General features: G+C 39.4%; 1 protein-coding gene across 4 annotated transcripts; it reads right to left on the bottom strand.

Moving 5' to 3' along the window:
* Positions 1–115: 115 nt before the first annotated feature.
* On the bottom strand, positions 116–10,955 carry STMP1 (short transmembrane mitochondrial protein 1). Of its 4 annotated transcripts, none has more exons than XM_081956796.1 (4): positions 10,853–10,946; positions 5,723–5,905; positions 3,043–3,096; positions 116–1,978 (listed from the first exon to the last, which is right to left on the bottom strand). In XM_081956796.1, exons 2-4 carry the CDS (start codon positions 5,786–5,788, stop codon positions 1,901–1,903), a joined length of 198 nt encoding a protein of 65 aa, XP_081812922.1. In that variant the 5' UTR covers positions 5,789–5,905; positions 10,853–10,946; the 3' UTR covers positions 116–1,900. The 4 variants fall into 4 exon arrangements, with proteins under 4 accessions (XP_081812922.1, XP_081812924.1, XP_081812921.1 ...); XM_081956798.1 differs by having other exon boundaries at positions 5,602–6,133; positions 10,853–10,929; XM_081956795.1 differs by having other exon boundaries at positions 5,723–6,133; positions 10,853–10,929.
* Positions 10,956–20,993: the final 10,038 nt, after the last annotated feature.

The raw sequence follows: 20,993 nt of genomic DNA, 5'->3' as shown, positions 1-20,993 counted from the left end.
TTTGAACCTTCATATTTTGCAGACATGAGAAAGAATTTTGTAATTCTTCAAAATCCCATGTGTAAATTTCAGAAGATGGCCAGAATTATAAAACTGAACTCTGCAGACCATGACATAAAGCAATAGTTCCATTGATTTAATGGTAACAAATATGCAATCTAGAGAAACAATTTCATGCTGTTTCATGTAAAATTAGCATTTTCTCAAAATCTTCCTTTCTGAAAATTTACATTAATTGAGACAACAGTCCACTTTTCCTCTACTCATATAGACAAGACTCTGAAAGAGAGAAAGAAAGAAAATTCTGATAAAATTAGATTGGTCGGGAAATCAAGCAATTTTACCCAAATACTTGTATTCTGTAGAAAAGGCAATTGATAATGATGCCCTAACACTATATCTATATCTGATGGTCAAGGTCTCACAAATGATGATACAAAGAGAACCTTTGTTGTTATGATCCTAAAAGTCCCATCAAGTTTGATATGATGAATATAATTCCACACAGAGAACTAAAAGTTAAGTCAAGGGGAAAAGATTCTCAATGACATCACTGTCAATTGGACACCTTTTAAAAGCTGACATTTCCTACAATATTTTAATATTTATTTATTTTTTGTTATAATACCCACATTTTAAATGCACATGGTAATCCATAAAGCCATACTCAACATAGTATAGGAGCATTATTAAAACCCCACGCCTACGATTACCAAAACACTGTTTAACAAATGAAGAAAACAATAAATTCAAGCAATTCTCGTGTAAATATATAGGTAATCCATTTAGCATATGATACAAAACTAGCATTCTAGGTTCCATGTTCATCTGGCCACAAGCATATTATCTAGTCCATTATTCAACCTTAGGAAGCCAAAACTTTTGATATTTGTGGTAAGGAAGGGTTTCGGTAGAGAAGGAGATTTGCATTTGGGGTAGATTATTTTAAAATCAGACTAACCCTGTTGCCAATTGTCAGCATTTCCATTAACAACATTTAATAGAGTGATCAGTCAGAGAAGGGTACAAAAATGTTTAGAGGGGGCAATAGGTATGCTATTGGCAATGTCTGCAATGATTGTCCAGCCTCTTCTTAAATGTTTCCAATGAGAGTTACCATATTTAAATACATTCATCTTTCTTTGTTTCACCAAAGGGCTTCAACAGATACAAGCCAGTAACTTTGCATAGTTTGGTTCATGTTTTCATCATCGGAATGCAAGTACAGGACTCCATCAATTCCTAGTTATACCAGAATGGTAAACCCTTAAAAACATTATTGACAAAAATACCAGCTAAGAATTGGAAGATGAGTACATTGTTGTTGATACATTACAACAATTTATTTAAGGTGTTCAAATTTTAATTATTATTTTTTTTACAATTTTTACAAACAATGAATGAAGCATATTGGCATCATACCTCTATGAACTGCTCAACATTTTGACGTTCAATTTACTGACTATGTGCAGTCTATATATGTTGCAGGAATGCCCAAAAATAAAATAGAAAGGTCATATTTTAGCAACAAGATTTTTATCAGACGTTTGGTATCTTACAAATAGATACCAATATTTGTAGAGTTAGATTTTTTTAAGATTGAAATAATTACTGGCATATCTTCATTCTGTTCCTGACTCTTGTTATTACTAAATATAAAGTATTACTGAAGCAATACAACAAGAACAAAAGTCCAGTTTGTGTGTGCATATATATATATATATGGGATGTTTTTTTCTTTGGGAAAAAGTCAAGTGCAAGGAGGCCACATGGATATAATAACGCTAAGCCTGAATGCTTTTTAAGGCTTCTGAGGTCAGGCCTGGCATCATTCATTAAAGCCAATAAAGTTTTGACACCTGGATGGTTAAAGTACACCATCTATGTTGAATAGTCAGCATCATTTATCATTTGGAGGCTTCTTCTTCGCTTCAACATCTCTCTTGATGTCTTCAATCTTCTTTGCAATGTTTGGAACCTATAAACATATAAAGGAACATCAGAATCACTGCAGTTTACAGAGTCAATTCAAGGTCATCTCTGGATCCATGATATGTACAGGGATGGATCTTTTTCCATACTCTAGTCTGCACCATACTCTAGTGTCTTTGCAAGACTGACCACAAATGGATTTATTTAATTTCTGTATTTGAACCTTTGCTGTTGGAATTAGTAGCTGTGGAAAAGTAGGCGGATTTTGGTGCCTTCTGGCACAAACACTTCAGAAAAAACTAGCATTCTAGCAATAGCACTTAGACTTATATACTGCTTCACAGTGCTTTGCAGCTCTAAGCAGTTTACAGAGTCAGCATATTGTCCCAAATAATCTGGGTCCTTATTTTATCCACCTCGGAAGGATTGAAGGCTGAGTCAACATTGAGCCTGGTGAAATTTGAACTGTCAAATTACAGGCAGACAGAAGTCAGCAGTCGCAGCCTGCAGTACTGCACTCTAACCACTGCGCCACCTCGGCTCTTATTCTAAAACTTGTTATGCAGGTTTCAATGGAAAAGTGTCAAAATATATCACAAATAGCTTGTGCATATAAGAGGAGGCTAATGTGGAAACAGAATGAAATGAACGAATGGGTGAAGGAAAGTAAAATTGATCTGGACTCTCTTTATTACACAAATCAAAAGCTGCTGGATTGTGGTTACATAGAAAAATATGAAATCAATAGCCTTTCAGATATTCTAGGTCAGGGGTGTCCAAACTTGGCAACTTTAAGACTTGTGGACTTCAACTCCCAGAATTCCTCCTCTCACTCTTCATCTTGATGATGTGAGGACGGGCGGGAGCCGGAACTGGTTCAGCAGAGCTGGCTGGGGAATTCTGGGAGTTGAAGTCCACAAGTCTTAAAGTTGCCAAGTTTGGACACCCCTGTTCTAGGTCAACAAGTCTCATCATCTTTGATATTTTTGATCACTGCATTCCAGAAAAAAATGGGAACTGGAGTTCAGAATCATCTGGTGTTTGACAGGCTTTACAATGCTCACAAATTCCAAATCTTAACATAATTTCAAAAGCAGCAAAAATACTTACATCATAGTTCTGGGCCAAATACATTCCAACTACATTGCCAACTGCAAAACCGAGCTGGAGGAAGAACAAAAAGGATAACGTTGAGGATTTTACTTCTCTCTCTCTCTTGCCGCACATGAAATGTAGAAATACAATTAGTTTTCCATTCTATCTTTCGAAACAAATGTTTTGCCAATTTCAGGCCGAAACCTGATTTTCATTAAAGTGTTTACCATGTTTTTAGCTAATGTTTTTGCCAAATGGTTTCCAACATTTGGCTGAATTTCATGTAAACTACACACAAATAATTCCTCTATTCACCATTTGCAATTTAAACATTGGGGTTGTGCAAACAGTGAGGCCAGGATTTTGGAAGGCCTCAGATCAGTGGTGGGTTTCAATTATTTTAGAACCTCTTCTGTAGGTGTGGCCTGCTTTGTGGGAGTGGCTTGCCTGCCATGTGACTGGGTGGGAGTGGCTTGCCAGCCATGTGACCGGGTGGGCATGGCCAACTTGTAAAATGTGAAATTCACTTAACAACGCTCTTGCTTAGCAACCAAAATGTTGGCTCAGAAACTCTGGCATTTGAAGCACGCAAGTCTTAAAGCTGTCAAGTTACAAGATCCTTGCACCCCTAAACCTTTAGGAAAAAAAACCCAGGGGTGTTCAAACTTGACAGCTTTAAGACTTGTGAACTTCAACTCCCAGAATTCCTCCTCCAGTCATGTTGGCCAGGAACTCTGGCATTGAAGTGTGCAAGTCATAATACGGTCAAGTTACAAGACCCTTGCACCCCAACCCTTTAGAAAATCCCCCCCCCAGGGGTGTTCAAACGTGACAGCTTTAAGACTTGTGGACTTCAACTCCCAGAATTCCTCCTCTCGCTCTTCATCTTGATGATGTGCGGATGGGCGGGGGGAGGGAGCTGGAACCGGTTCAAAACGGCACTGTATATTTATGGAACCTCTTCTATAGAAGAGGTTAGAACTGGCAGGAACCCACCCTTGCCTCAGATAGTATATTCCTAGTAGCCGGTGTGAGAGAGAAAAACACAATAGGGGAGCTTCCTTTTCCACTGACATAATTGCCACTTATTTAGCTGTCAGCATTTTATCATGGCTGTTCCTGCTTCTCTATTTGATAATATCAAAATGACAAACCATTGGTAAGTGGGTAAGTTTTTTGTGGCTAGAACATACACTTCTTTCAAACACGGCCCCCAACCTTTGAGGCTTGGTGGCCCGGCTGGGGGAGAAGGAGGGGAACATGGCCACACGAACAGTGGGGAGGTGAACACACATGTGTGAACAGGTGAACTTGTGCAAGCGGTGGGCTGACATGCAAGAGAATGCACATACCTGCACACGAATGCTTGCTGGACCACTTCTCGCACAAGTTTCAACTGAGTGTGCACATGCCCATCAGCCCGCCTCTCACACAGCTCAGTTCTGAATAGGCCACGGCCCAGGAGTGGGTTAGGGACCCCTGCTTTAAAAGACACTGGGACCTTTCAGAACTACAGAAGGAATGTCAATGGCCCGTGGGGGAGGGAGAGGGGGGGCAGGGCACTGGGGAGAAAATCTGTAAGATTTTAAGAGCAAAAAAACCCCTATATTGCAGAGCAGAGGTAGGTTGCTGCCAGTTCGGCCCGGTTCAGCCAAACCGGTAGTGGAATTCAGACCTGGGTCACAGAACCGGCAGCGACTCAGGCCTGACACGCCCACAAACCTGTTCCCTCGCCACCACTGGGCTGCCGCCATTTTGGATTTTAGTGACTGCGCGTGCGCAGTTCACTGTAAATTGTTTTGCACATGCGCGAAGGACAATTTACATTGAGTAGTGCATGCGCGCACAGCCACAGTCTGGGGCGTGCGGGTTGCGAACAGGTGGTAAAACCGGCAGCAACCCACCCTCGCTGCAGAGGCAGTATATCTGTTTTGCACCTTCGTTTTGCCCCGCTCCTGTCAAAATACTTCTATGTTGAGGGAAGCATGCAGCTGGGTACCTCGAGGTTTTGTCTTGGGCCCAACGCTCTTCAACATCTTCATAAATGACCTAGATGAGAGGACTGAAGTGGCACTCATCAAATTTGCAGATGACACCAAACTGGGGGTGGGGGTGGAGGATGCTAACACTTTGTAAGAGCGCATCAAGAGTCAAAAGGATCTTGACAGACTTGAGCATTGGGTCCTATCCAAAAGATGCAGTTCAGTGATAAGAAAAGTAATATCTGCAAATGGGCAGGTCGTCTGGCTCAACAGTAGTATGAGAGGGCGCTAAGTGTCCTAGTGGGTCACCACAGGGGGACTAAAAGACCTCCAGTCTTTTCCACCTCCATGATTCCATGATTCTGTATAAAAAAATCATGCCATAGCATGATCAAGGGGGCATTAGAAAGAGATCAATTACTTCCAAAGTATATATATGTCCTTTTATATTGATGCATACTGGGCCACTCTAATTGGAGCAGCATATAAACCCCAGAAAATTAATACACAGATAACTAAATCCCTAGATAGAAAAAAATAATAATCACAAGAATTATGTCCAAAGAAACAGAGCAGGAGTTCCACTAAGTACCTTCATGGGCATTTCAAAGATGCTTCCATGGAAAACCAAATGGTAGTCAAACTAACAGATTAAATGTTGGTGTATGATCATCCATACTAAACTCTGAATCACATAAAAAACTTTGCTTAACATAGCTCCACAGTGCAGTCCAGTACGACATACTGCAGTCGATTTGTGGTGGCTTATTCCTGTGCATGCAGATTTATCCAATTTTATTCATCTATTTTCCAAAAACAAGAGTTTTGGACTAATTTAGATGTGCACTTCTTAAATGGTTTCCATCTGGGTAATGAAGTCTTCAAATCTCATAACACTGAAAGAGTAATGAAACATTAATATAACATTCCGATGCCTGGAGGTTAATTGCTTTTAGCACTTGAGAAGCTCCGCTTCAACCATGAATGAACTGCAGGTTTTACTGACAACCAAGAATAGAAAGAGCTATTTAAAATGTGAGCATTTAAAATTATGATTGTTTTCAAAAGTCTGCCATTGTATGCCATTCGCATCTCATTTCCTGTACAATAGAGTAGATGTGGTGCTGAAAAAAAGTGAAGAAAAGCCATTTAAAATAATGTACAGTTCAATATTAATTTTCATAACCTCATCTGGAGAAGCAGTAACTCTGAATTTTTGTTCTTCATTTAATTTAACTTTCCCCAACAATATGCCCTTCTAGACATGCTGGACTGCAACTCCCATGTCTCTAGTTGATTCTAGGTTGAGGAAAGCTGCTTTGAAGTTTGCTTTACTTTCTTGGAAATGGGAAAGATTTAAAAATCACCATTTTCTCCCCGGGCACCCTAAGTCTGGTCCAATTTGACTAGCTGTGAGCTTGCTATGACAGTAAAATCTTGATCTAACAAATCCCATTTTGACAGATCTGCAATGGACACATTTTTCATCTAGACATCTCCTTGAAATAATAGCAAAGTTCACTATATCTGAATTAATTTGGGCAGGGTAGATACACTTAATTTGAGTTTATTAAATTAATTTTACAACATCTGTCACAATTTGTATTTTGCATCTGTATGATTCCCCAAGGAACATTTCTCACAAATTGTTCAAAGTGCCTTTGAACATTAATAATCTATGAAGCAAAATAACTGGGCTCCAAGTCTTCCACATAATATAGAAAACTATATGCCTATATGGCATATAACAAGATATCTAAACATAAGAAGCTATAGTATATGAAAGATAGAGAGGGCACGAAACAGAGGTGGGTTCCTACCGGTTCGGCCCAGTTCAGCCGAACCGGTAGTGGTATGGTGGTGTGGGTCGCTGGAACCAGCAGAGACCCAAGCCTGGTCTGCCATGCCCCTGAACCGGTTCTCCAGTCAGCGCCACCATCTTGCTTTTAAATTCTGCGCATGCGCAGAACAAATTTAGTTGAACTGAACATGCACGCATGGCGCACATCCAGTACGCAAAGCACGCACATGAGCAAACCAGCAGTAAAGCTGGCCAGAACCTACCCCTGGCCCAAAAGCCTGCTAGGTCAGGGTTTCCTAATTCCCAGGCTGCGGCCTACTACCAGCCATGACACTTTCAGAACCGGGACGCATAAGTGGCTGGCTGGTGCAAGCGCGCATGAGTGCAATTCAAGTTGCACAACTGGCAGGCCAGCAGCATATATACATGCAGCACAAGTTGTACGAGTGGCTGGCCAGCGTGGATGCATGCATGCTGCTTGACTTGTACGAGTGGTGGGTTGGCATGCACACACACAGAGCTTGACTTGCTTATGCTGGCCGGTTCCCCTCTCCCCCCACTCCCCCCACTAGGCCATAAAGGTTGGGGACTGCTATGCTACTTGACTGGGCCCGTCACTCTCTCTCTCAGCCTAACCTATCTCACAGGGTTATTATTGTGGGGGGAAAGGAGGAGGAAGCAGTATTATGCATGTTTGCTGGCTTGAGTTACTTATTAGGATTTTAAAGGAAGGATAAGAATAAAATAACATATCTATACACACACACACACACTCTTCTCTGATAAAGCATTACTTACTATGCTAATGAAACTTAAGTTTTCCAGAAACTTAAGAACACTTTATTCCCCAATCACTTGTTCCAAAAACTGACTATGGAAGCTAACAGGAAACTCTGCCATGGAGCACGGATTCCGATGATGCTGTACTTCCCATTCATGTGTTGATACAACCATATTGAGGAAGGCAATATGCATAAGGCTCACTCATGGAAATATTCATATTAATGGGAACGTCCAAGCAGAATCCCAGGCAATCAGATAGCATCACCATCTTCTTCCAGCAGGGGGGGGGGGAGTGGGGGGAGGGATACACTCTGGATAATTTATAGACCAATGAAATGAGAATCGTTTTTCTGCCTTTTTTGGACATGCAAAGAACATGCAAACAGAGATTTGCAGTTACAGCATCTTTTAATTCTGAAAAATCATGCTTGATTCTGAGATTTCTCATATTTCTCTCTGAATCTCAACATTTGACCATTCATCAACATCACTTGTGCCATACTAGTGTTTTCAGGATGGATACTGAAACATTTACTTTTGTAGGGGGTAAATATTTTACTTCTCTAATAAGTCCAATTTGTTCCTGTTACAGCAAACTTGGCCCTCTTGTTTCAGGTTGAAAGTATAAAATATACACTGAAATTGTTCCATCAAGTGGCAGATGGAAAACTTGAATGCACTCATATTTTTTTGACATGCTTTCTGGAATTTTGCAATGGGATCAGTTTTTACACAAATATGCAAGACAGACCTCAAAATTCCATATGAGAACAACAGGTCCTTCTATTTAATTGACATCCATTGTACTCCAAAGATACAAGAATTTTCTTTCTCTCTGATCTGTATTCCTACTTCCTATTTATTTCTATTATTCTGCCATATAATTTCACACTCCCTCTTTCTATTAATTTATCATGAAAATAGTTCAGCTTCTTTCGGCTCCTCAAAGTTTGTCCCAGTTTGGCTGGCTTCTTGGGAATGGGAAAGACAAACGATTCTCAAGGCTAAAATTCCTAAAAACTAGCTGAGAAATTTGATTATAGACAAGAGTCTGCAAAAAATTACTGGCACTGATGACAACAGAATAACAGAGTTGGGAGGGACCTTGGAGGTCTTCTAGTCTAACCTTCTGTTTAAGCAGGAGACTCTATACGATTTCAGACAAATAGTTGTTCAATTTCTTCTATAAAAATTATAAAAGTAAAATGCTCCATCCCTGTGTTTTACAACACGGATATTTTCCAGATGCATGAAATTCAATTTTAAAAATTCTCAGCCATGTCCAGGCCAGCTGAGGAATTCTGGGAACTAAAGTTCACATATCTAGACTTTGCCCCAGGAGAATTGCAGGGCAGTTGGCATTGTGTATTCTAATTCTAATTGTATTTTGATGTGGATTTTATCCCCAGTTAATATCGTATATAGGTATTATTAAAAAATAAATCCAACAGAATTGTCTAGCATTTATTTCAAAACCTAGTCTTAATTATATCACCCCCAGGGAAATAGAGAAAAGAAATATTAGTCACGATCCTGATTAACTCCACATTTCTTAAAATAAGAATTCATATTAAAAAGGCAGGTTAAAAATAAAATACTACTATTACTATTGCAATACTTGTTTACATTAACCTTATATGTAGATCTCAATAATATATACAGGAATCTGATCGGATTATGATCTTTTGGAAAATGTAGTATTATTATCAATATTGTTAAAATATAAGCAACTACAATGATTTACTACTACAGGTAGACTCATTGTTCTTTAAACAAACCTTAGTTTAGCATATTAAATTTCATAGAATCTGTAGTCTCAGAATCTGTAGTTCTATAGAATCAAAAGCCTTTAAAATACTGCAAATATCTTTTTTTTTTTAATAAAACATCCAGAACCAACGATTATGCAGGATAATGGTAGTAGCCATTTTCCTGCCCAGGCCTCTAAGTTATTCTAAACTTGAGCAGGAAAAAACAGATGCATGAATAAGTGGTATCTGGGTTTAGCACTAGTACTACCAAAAAGGATCTGAGATGAAAATGAACCAGTAATGTGTCGCAGCTGCCCAAAAAAGTCAACAAAGTTTTGGGCTGAATCCACAAAAACAGTGTTATGATGACAGAAAGTGACTATATACCGTTCTGTGTTATACTGGTCAAGCCACACCTAAACCACTATGTCTAGTTATGGTCACTATAATACAAGGATGCTGAAGAACTTTTTAGAGTGTAGACAAGAGCAACAAACAAAGTAAAGAGGTTGGAGACTAAATTCTACAATGAATGATTAGTTTAGTCTAGAGAAGAGAAGGCTGAGAAACATAACAGTAACCTTCTAATATCTGAAGGGACGTCACAGAATAGAAAGTGTGGATTTCTACTCCAAGACTAAGACAAGAACCAATGGATGGAAGCTTAACAAAAGAGACCCAAATTTGAAATAAGGATGAATTTCCCAATTGTGCAAGCTATTAAGCAGTGGAAGAGCCACTTCCTGAAAATATGGTTACTCCATCACTGGAGATTTCCAAGAAAAGTTTGGGAAAAGTTTGTATACATACCTTTTTCTTCAAAAAGTAGGAGCACATACGGACTATAGAGGAATTGAAGGTGTGGTTAGGGGGGAAGGAGAAAAATTATTTTCATGGGCAGGAATGCTTACAACCCAAGCTTACAACCTACCCTTGGAAAGAAGCTGCACAATTAAGATTCGCATGGAAGTTAAGCTCAAGAATCACCGTAAAGCTTATAGGATTTAAAAGTTCACCATCCCTCAAGTGCATCAATTTTCAGGAGGTTGGCTTAATTACATCTGACAAGGACTAGTAACGCGAGCAACTCTCCGTAGTTAACAGTAAGAGAGTTGGAAGGGACCTTGGAGGTCATCCAGTCCAACCCCCTGCTCACGCAGGAGACCTGCACCAGGGATTCGAACCTCCGAACTGCCGATCTTTCTGATCTAACGCTGGAAGGTGGGAGGCTATATGTAAATAAATTGCCCCGACTCTCCAGGGTGCTTTTTTTGTTTTTTGCTGGACAGATCCCCCAACCCCCAACAAAGCCTTTTTTTCCCGGAAAGTTTTTGTGCTTTTTATAAAAGTTCCAGTCCCTGCAGCATTCCCGTTCAAGCGCTAACGAGACTCGACCCTGCGTCGCTTTCCAAACCACCCAAAGTCGGTCGGGCATCGCCATCTAAAAATTCTCTTTTTTTGCAGGGCTCCTCTCAGCCGGGCCGTCCCCCCCTTTGCAAAATTCTTACCAAAAACTGAAACATGGTTGCCAGCTGTCACTCCCCGTCCCTTCCGAGCGGAAGGGAAGATTTACAGCGGATTACTTTTTTCCCTCTTCCGGATACCCGCCTTCCTTACTGCGTTCGCCTCTCGCATTGGTCGAGTGGCTTGATGGGCTCCTCCCTTCTCCAATCCCTATTTCCTTCCCTTCCTCTTTTTTTTTGGCCTCGCTTCAGGTACCCTCCCTTCCAAGGGCAAGCTAAAGACGCTGTTGCCTTTGAAGGGGGGGGGGGGGCTATATTGCAATTGATTCGGAGCGATTGATAGAGAATTGCTCACGGTGCAAAAACTGAGCAGAAAATCGCTTTGGGAAATAGAGAAGAACCAGAGCGTGATGTCACTCAAGGCGAGGGGGAATCAAGGCGTGTTTGATTCCCCCTCATTTCAGTGGGGAAATAAAACAGCTAAAGCAGTGTTTCTCAACCTTGTCAACTTGAAGATGTCTGGACTTCAACTCCCAGAATTCCCCAGCAGGGGAATTCTGGGAGTTGAAGTCCAGACATCTTCAAGTTGACAAGGTTGAAAAACACTGACCTAAAGGGAGGCTTACTGTGCTAGGAACTGTGTTCCTACTCAGAGGAAAGCCCTGTTGAATATAGCAGTGCTTATACGTTTGATTGAAATCCTGAAGATTAGTCAAATATATAGGAATAATAACAGAATAAGCACATTGATCTGTCCACCAGCCTAATAATAATAATAATTTGACGTTGGATAACATCAAACATGGAGAAGTAAAAACTATTGTCAGGAGAGAGTACACCAACAGAGTAAGGAAAATTTTGAAATCTAAATTAAATGGTGGAAATACAATCAAGGCCATAAATACCTGGGCAATACCAGTTATAAGTTACACAGCTGGTATAGTTAACTGGACACAAGCTGATTTGGACATTTTGGACTGAAAAACCAGGAAAGTAATGACAATGCACTACAGTTTACATCCACGCGGTGACACTGATAGACTATACCTGCCCCGAAAATCAGGTGGCAGAGGATTATTACAAGTGAAGCAAATAGTTGAAGAAGAAAAACATGCACTGGCTGATTATTTAAAAGAAAGTCAAGAACATCTATTAATCGAAGTAAAGAACAAAAATCTCCTGAAGGCCCAACAGACGAAACAAGAATACAGAAAAGATGTGATGAAATCAAGAATGGGGAGTTGGCAGAATAAAGCATTGCATGTTCAATTTCTGGAAAAAATAAAAGATAAAGTGGACAGTGAAAAAACTTGGTTATGGTTAACAACAGGTACATTAAAGAAAGAAACAGTCACTAATCCTGGCTGCGCAAGAACAAGCTATCCGAACAAATGCCATTAAGGCCAAAATCTAAAAATCCTCTGATGATGCCAAATGCAGACTCTGCAAAGAAGTTGATGAAACTGTTGACCACATACTCAGCTGCTGTAAAAAAAATCACGTAGACTGATTATAAATTGTGGCACAATTCAGTAGCACAAATGATCCACTGGAATTTGTGCAAAAATTATAATATTAAAACAACAACAACAAACTGGTGGGAACATAAGCCTGAAAAAGTCACTGAAAATCAGATGGTCAAGAACCTATGGGATTTTCGTATACAAACGGAAAAAATACTGGTGCATAACACACCAGACATCACACTGGTTGAGAAAAATAAGGTTACAATCATAGACATCACAATACCAGGTGATAGCAGGGTCGATGAGAAGGAACATGAAAAAATGCGAAATACCAGGACCTAAAAATTGAAATTCAATGATTATGGCACAAACCAGCAGTGGTAATTCCAGTGGTAATCGGCATACTGGATGCTATTCCAAAAGCACTGGAATTACATTTAAAACAGTTAAAACTTGACAAAATCACCATCAGTCAAATGCAAAAAGCTGCACTGCTTGGATCTGCACGTATATTACGAAAATACGTGGGGCCCGACTAGTAATCAATGCCAAATCCGGCGAAACAACTGGCCGCTGTGATACAATTCTGTTGATGCAATAATAATGATGATGATGATGATGATGATGATGATGATAAAAACCACCCTTGGAACAGCTTTTATCCTCTGATGTTACCTTAACAGTTCCTAGGTCCTTGGTTAGGACTCGAGCTCTTGAGCTACCAACTAGCCCCAAAGGCTGTGAATCTCACCAAAGATTAACCAATTATAATTATAATTATAATTATAATATAATATAATATTATTTGTGATACATTTTTTAATGTTCAGTTAACTGAGTTTCATGTTTAATGAATAAAGTATAATAAAATAATATATTTTTAAAAAACGGTGATACCCATTGTCAGAAACAGTGATACCCATTGTCATTGGGGCACTTGGTATCAAGTCCAAGAATTTTATAAAACACATCAAGAAATTGCAGCTTCCTGTAGGGTGCGGATTGCAGCCCTTCCAAGAAGCATATCTCTGAATAAGCAAAAATAAAACCCGAGGACTATAAAATGAAAGAAATTTAAAGTTATTGAGATTCCGAAATATGTTACATCAGTCTTGAATGTTGAGGAAAATAATGCCAATTCTGTTAAGAAAAGAAAAAAGTCCAGTCATTTGTTCCGCTTTATCATCATTACATTCTTTCTTAATCTTAAAATTAATTTTACTTGAAATAAAATGCATATTAGGCTGCATTTTATTTCAAGTAAACATTAAGAAAAAATAAGAGTTTAATAATTAATTACACTTTAATTACACAGGCTATTTATACATGTATAATTGATCTAGCCAGTCAAAGAAAATGAGAAATAATTCTAGTGTAGCAATAGAAAATACATGGATTTTGTATACTCTGTATAAATGGCATTCTATGAAATGAACACAAGATGGCACCTCACATCCACATTACTTGATTTTTTTTCCACTCAAGAGTTTCTTTTATTTAGTAGGTTGATAGGGATAAAGAGAAACTGTTTGAAAACTGCAAATCTGTAAAAAAAACCACACACACATTGAACTTTAAAAAAGAAAAGAAAACTAAAGAAGTGCTTTCAAACAGTCCATTACTGATCCCAGTTCCATTCTTGGGTAATTCATCATTGTTGTTATTGTTATTGTTAGTTGAAAGTCATGTCCAACCCATTGTGACCCCATGGACAACGTTCCTCCAGGCCTTCCTGTTTTCTACCATCCTCTGGAGTCCATTTAAGCTCACTCCTACTGCTTCGGTGACTCCATCCAGCCACCTCATTCTCTGTCATCCCCTTCTTCTTTTGCCCTCAGTCTTTCCCAGCATTAGGCTCTTCTCCAGGGAGTTCTTCCTTCTCATTAGGTAGCCAAAGTATTTGAGTTTCATCTTCAGGACCTGGCCTTCTAAAGAGCAGTCAGGGTTGATCTCCTCTAGGACTGACCGGTTAGATCGCCTTGAACTCCAGCACCATAGTTCAAAGGCCTCAATTCTTTGGTGCTCAGCCTTTCTTATGGTCCAAATTTGAATGGATGGTCCAGCCATTCATTGCAACTGGAAAAACCATTCATCATAGTTAATTTTTATAAAAGAAAACATTCCCCAAATAGCAGGCATTGAGGTTTCCAAGTTTTATCCAATGTTTTTATCCTTATTTTTGTTGTAGTAATTCTGTAAATAGATTCTGAAAGTGTCCTTGGAGTCCAATCCACTGAGCTTCTCAATTAACTACTTGGAAAGTGTACTGCATGAATTCAAGCCATTGTGTTCCGGAGTAGCCACTGCATAATTCATGCAGTGCACTGCATAAAGATGCCAATTTCTAACCTATATTAGAAATATATAGTGTATACCATACATAAAGTACATCTCAACACTTTCCTCAAGAAGTACAAAACTTTCTTAAAACAAGTTATATGCTGATATTTTGGATAAAAGACATTAGATGGCGCTATTTTTCTTCTTAAACTAGCTAAACAGCTTTTCTAAACTACAGTAAGAACATTTGTAGTTCTTTTAAATTCGGAATTTTGTGTGTCTTTATAATCCAATTAAGAATTTAGTCACAGTTTAAGAAAAGCCTTTTCTTTTTTATGACAGCTTACCTCAGAAAGAAAGAATATCTCTTTTGTTTTAACTTAGGAGGACAAAAAGTCAACAGTTACTTTGATCACTAAAGTATTTTAAACTATGCAAAGTCCTCCGGAAAATGTTCCTCTGGATCCTTCTTCTAAAACTTCTGAACTACTTTCCAGCCCAGAATTTCTTTATTATAATTCTTTAACATTTGAAAAAAAAAAACCACTATTTACTTTACATGCTTACAAGTTATTGTAAGTTAACTAACTCTCTATGGAAAAATTACTACTTAAATAAACATTTGCAGAAAATAAGTGTGCAATGATACAATTACAAAAATAAATGTAGAAAACAGATATGAATACCTTTCAAAACATGGATAAAATAAAATGTAGCAATCCTAATAAATTAACTAATGTAGTTGTAAAGAGGAAAAAAATAATTTCACATTATTACAATGCCTCTGTAACTATTACAGATCTTTACAAATTGTAATAACAACTTAATTCTTAACAAAGTTTATTTATTAAATGTATTTATTGTTTAAAATTTTAAGCTGCCCATCTCCCATATAAGGTGACTCTGGGCATTCACAGGTTATAAAAGTTAAACTTTAATCACGTAAAATCATGTGTGATTAATGTTCTCTTTGCCAATAAAGAGTTAATTCCAAAGCTGAGAATCACCTGATTTTGTTAACTGACCTATACATCCAACACATAATATTTGTCAATTGCCTGAGCAAACTACATCAAAATTCTTGATAACAAACACATATATTTTTTTTGGATTGTAATTCCATTCCATTTTCACTTCGAACATTTTAATGCACAGAAAGATGTATTTTAGGAAAAAATTATAGATTGGATAGGACCGCATGACTCAACCAATGCAGTATTTTTCAAACTTGGCAATTTGAAGATGTGTCGACTTCAATTCCCAGAATTCCCCAGCCAGAATAACCGGAGTTGAAGTTCACACATGTTAAAGTTGTTAAGGTTAAGAAACACTGGTCTGAAGAGATGAGCTGCAGAGGAGAATAAGAGTTCCAGTAGCTGAATTATTTCTTACAGCTTGAGGCTTAAATAATTTGTTTATTTGTCCCAAGGCCATTATAAAAAGAATTAATTCAAACTGCTATTTTTTAAAATAAAAACATGAAGAATCTATATAAACAAAACATTGGTGTAGCCCAGGGTGTCAAACTCTATTTCATTCAGGGCCGCAACAGGGTTGTGTTTGACCTCGGGGGGGGGGGGAGGCAGGGGAGCATGGCCAGGGTGGGGGATGGCCAGCTTGACAGCAGTCATCAAGGCTTCCTTTTCGATTCCAATGGCCTCCTGGAGTTCTTTGCCAGCAAAAATAGAGCCCGGGGAGGCCATGTGCGGCCACTCTGGGCTCCATTTTCGCTTGCAGAGGGCTACAGAAGACTGTCGCAGCCAAAAACGAAGCCTGGGCAGGCCGCATGCAACCTCCCCGAGCTCCGTTTTCACTGGAAGATAGTTGCAGGATGCCATTGTGGCCAAAAACTGAGCTGCCCTCCCGAGCTCCATTTTTCTGGCAGAGGCGCCGTGGGTCAGTCCTTTGCTGTTTTCAGGGTGGGCCTATGGGCCAGTTCCATACACCCCATGGGCCGAATCCACCCACAGGTGTGAGTTTGATACCCCTGGTATAGCAAATGAATGAGCCCACATGATGAAAGGCTAGACATCTTTCTCACCAAAACTCTGTGGGGATTCAGACTGGCCTTACTTCCTGCTTTGACATGGTTAATAATTTTGGCTGCCACGGAGTGTCTCACCTGGCACCTCATTCTTAACCCTAGTGCAGTGTTTCTCAAACTTGGCGACTTTAAGTCCTGTGGACTTCAACTCCCAGAATTCCCCAGCCAGCTATGCTGGCTGGGGGATTCTGGGAGTTGAAGTCCACAGGACTTAAAGTCGCCAAGTTTGAGAAACACTGCCCTAGTGTGTAAGTGACATTGGATTCTCCACTACTCATGATGCCTTTCTTTGCCGTTAGAAGCCAAAGAACAGAAACTGAAATAATGTCAATTATATCACAGCTTGGCAAGGTATCACACCTTCTATCTCTCCTTGGGAAATAGACGACTCTCAAAAGTGATGAACAAGAACCCTACTTTACCTACATACTTTACCTGGGCTTCAAAAATTTTAGCAAGGGGTTCTCTGCCCAGTTGCTGGTTGGGTGTGGCCATGGTGGCTGTGGCCTAGTTGGCCTCCTACACCATGGAAGGGGGGGCATTTTTGCCCTCCCCAGGCTCCGGAGGCTTTTCTTGAGCCTCTAGGAAGGCAAAAATGGCCTCCCCGTGCTCCAGAGGTCCTCTGGAGGTTGGAAACACGTCCATTTTGGATGCAGTGCAGGGCGTGCGTGGAAGGTGAAAAGCAGGCCCACCGGAAGTTCATGATGGCTGGAAACGGGCCTGTTTCCTGTCTTCCCAAACTTCCGGTAGTTCCGTTTTTCGCCCTCCACATGCACCTTGCACTTACCTGAACCCAAAACAGGATGCGTAGAGACTCCTGGGAGAGTCGGGGTGGGATGGGCAGGGCCAGCCAGGAGTGGGATTTGGGAGTTCTTCGAACTGCACAGAATCTTAACTGGAGGTTCTCCCAAACCCCTGCTAATCCCCAGCAGCTCACCCCTGAATAAAACCCATTCAGTGCTTGAAAAAAAGATTACCTAGCTGCCTAGTTGTAATGAACTTCTTATCGATGATTTAAAAGATAAAACATTGAAAACATAAATCAAAGAAAACGGTGCTGTTTTGCTCCATAAATAAGATGAGACAGAGAGTTCCAAGTGGATATGGCCAATTACAGGAAGATTTTACAAAGATGTGAGATCTTCAAGAACAGCCCGAAGTACTGTGTGAAATAAAAGCAATGTCCTAACTTGGACAGGGAAATAATAACATGAGACAATGAGACTTCAGAATCACATAGAAAACAAATCAAACCTAGAGCAGTATTTCTGGCTAGACAGCAACAGAATTGGAAGATTCCAGAAACAAATATCTCGTCTACGCCATTTAATAGATTTCTTCCAGCATTTGGGGATGATTGCACCTCAATTATAGGGTGCTGAGGAGATGGTAAACCTCACGCTTCTTTCAAGCTCAGTTCTTCAGGTTTCCATCTAAGTTCTCTATAGTTTTGAAAATCCCAACCATTTTTTGTCTCCAAGCAAGGAAGAGAATGGGGATATCTTAATTGTTTCATGATTCTTCATAACAGAAATCCCAGTGTCTCCCATAATCACATAGTAACTTAGATTTTTATCACATAATATTTGCATAATTAATGCAATACATAAAAAGTATCCTCCTTATGTTGCTTATGTGCTAATTATTTCATAAAGGAACAATTTCAGCATATGCTTGGGAGGCCTCCAATAAGATAAGAGTCATAATAATTCCTTAAATACGTTTTTGAGTGTAATATTTTAGCTTTCTGCACTGAATCAGTGATTTAATGAATCCAATTTTGTCCAAACTGATATAAATTGTTGCTATAATACCTAACAATTGTTACTGTAAATAGATTTGTATCTTAATTGATAATAGGTCTTAATTTTAGCATAATTGGTTACCTTCATCCCCTCCTACTCTAATATGAATTACTAAATCTAATAGAACTGTCATTAAGATTTGGTTCTATGAACATAGTCCAGAGAGTAAGTCCCATTGATTCTACTTACAAAAGTTTGTACCACAATCAAAATTTGAGTTTCTCTTAACATAAAACCTATTCTAAGATCATTCTAAGCAATCTGTTAAATATAAACCTGTTTCACATGATTGATGAGAAATTATCATATTTGTTAATGTTTTATTTATAGTGTATTGACTATTGCTATTGCTAAATTGGATTTTAAGCACAATGTGCAGCTTTTAAGAACATAAGATATTCAACTACACAAGCCTAGTTAATGAAACATGATAATCTTTATATAATACATTTAGTCTTATAGTATTTAATTCTGTGATGCTTGTAAAATCCGTTGTTATTCATGCCTTTTAATTATTCTTTTTTGCCTCGTTTCTCTTTTTTTTTACTTCCTTTCTCAAAAACCACAACATTAACACTCCGGTGTAGCTGCATATTGGACTAAGGGGGTCACATCACCTTGTCCCCTGAAAATTTTGTGCTCACTAATTTATTTCAGGGCTCATTTTAAAATGTTGGCTTAAATAACTTCAAATAACTCAGTGCCTAATTTTCGGAGAAGATTCTGCTTTTGTTATGGACTTGTCTAAACCTTAAGAAACTTGTCAGAGGATGGCAGTCATTGAACGGGGGAGAAATCTGAGTATTGCAACTGTTCCCAATTCCTGATCAGCACCATGTGCCTCTGTATAGCCAGTTCTCCTTTCGGAAGGTATTCTTTGAAAAAGGTAAGTGAAGGGCAGCATGATCGGAAGGGTAGGAGGCACAAGATGTGGGACCTGGTAGGGCGGGAAGCAGGCATAATACCTGTGGGGACACAGCCAGGTATGAAGTCTGTGGGGAATTAGCTGTGACGAATTGGATGCAGTGAGTTTGCTGTGGCGAGTTGCCCCGGGTACAATAAAGTGGCTATTAGAAAAGGTGGTTCAGAGTGCTAACTCACTCAGTGGCTAACTGACTAATTGACTTGTGGCTCAGTGGCTAAGACAATGAGCTTGTCGATCAGAAAGGTCGGCAGTTCGAATCTCTAGTACAGGTCTCCTGTATGAGCAGAGGGTTGTACTAGATGACTGCCAAGGTCCCTTTCAACTCTGTTACTGTTTACTGCTTAGGTCAGGGAACAACTGATAGGACTCAATATGATTTCATACCTGGCAGTAGAGTAGTAGCTTAATAATAAGGTGACCAATTCCCAATAGAAGAATCACTTTTCATCTAGTAGAATGATTTGAATTCCCTAAATAATTAATCATTTAGTATTAGACATCAACAACATATCATAGCAATAGCTCTTAGACTTATATACCACTTCACAGTGCTTTACAGCCCTCTCTAAGCGGTTTACAGAGTCAGCCTATTGCCCCCAACAATCTGGGTCCTCATTTTACCTACCTCAGAAGGATGGAAGGCTGAGTCAACCTTGAGCCTGGTGAGAATTAAACTGCCAAACTGCAGCATACGTCCTAATGTTTTTGTTATATTTTGCTTCTCTGTGTTATGATGATGACTCAACAGCTTGCTAATGATTTATGGATTAGCATGCTGACTAATATCTCATTCTGCAGAAAGCCAGATAATTATTGAATATTTTGTTTCTGCTAAAATTATATAGCACAAGTTTTGTAATATTTAATGACTAATATCTCATTTAGATGTATTCTGCAGAAAGCCAGGTGATTATTGAATATTTTACTTCTGCTAAAAGTATATAGCACAAGTTATAAAGAAAGAAAGCAAATCATGATCTCACACACAGCAATAAAAACTTCTAACTCACAATTGTAAAATCTTTTTTCTCAGTACTTAAGTAGCATGCTCTTTGCATGTTATATAGAAATAATCCCTAATATGTAAATATGATTATAAACTGAAATCCTACCTTGAGTGCCTGGGAAATAATCCCCACTGAACTCAGTGGGACTTTCTTGAAGAGACTTTATATGCAATGTAACCAGTGGTGGGTTGCAGGCGGTATAGGGGTACCGCAGCCTGCCTGGAGCACCGGATAACCGCACACCCACTTGAGCTCCTTATCGTGTTTTAAAGCTTTTGGCGCTTCCGCGCACATGCATGGTGCATACAGCACCTGCGTGACGCTCCGCCGAGCAGCTGGAGCATCACGGAGGCTTGCGGAAGCATCATTTGCAGCTACAACGCATGCACACGCATGCCACATGTGGTCATGTGGGCGACGCCGGGCCCGTTCCGTACCGGTTGGAACGAGATCCGGAACCCACCACTTACTATAACTAATATGGGTTTTCTGTTAAAAGCTGCAGTCCAGAAGCCAGAACAGCTGCCTACCACAGATCCACCCACTCAGTGTGAAATCTTTATAAAAATGTTATATTTGGAGGCTTTCATCATTTTACAATGCTAGTGTCATGCGTGAAAGAGTAACATCTGGCTGGGATATGTGATAGCAAGTTTAAA

This window comes from Natrix helvetica (assembly GCF_964273705.1).
Source record: "Natrix helvetica genome assembly, chromosome: 6".
Taxonomy (NCBI): domain Eukaryota; kingdom Metazoa; phylum Chordata; class Lepidosauria; order Squamata; family Natricidae; genus Natrix; species Natrix helvetica.
The sequence above is the reverse complement of the archived record's forward strand: the minus strand, read 5'-3'. Positions and strand labels throughout refer to the sequence as shown.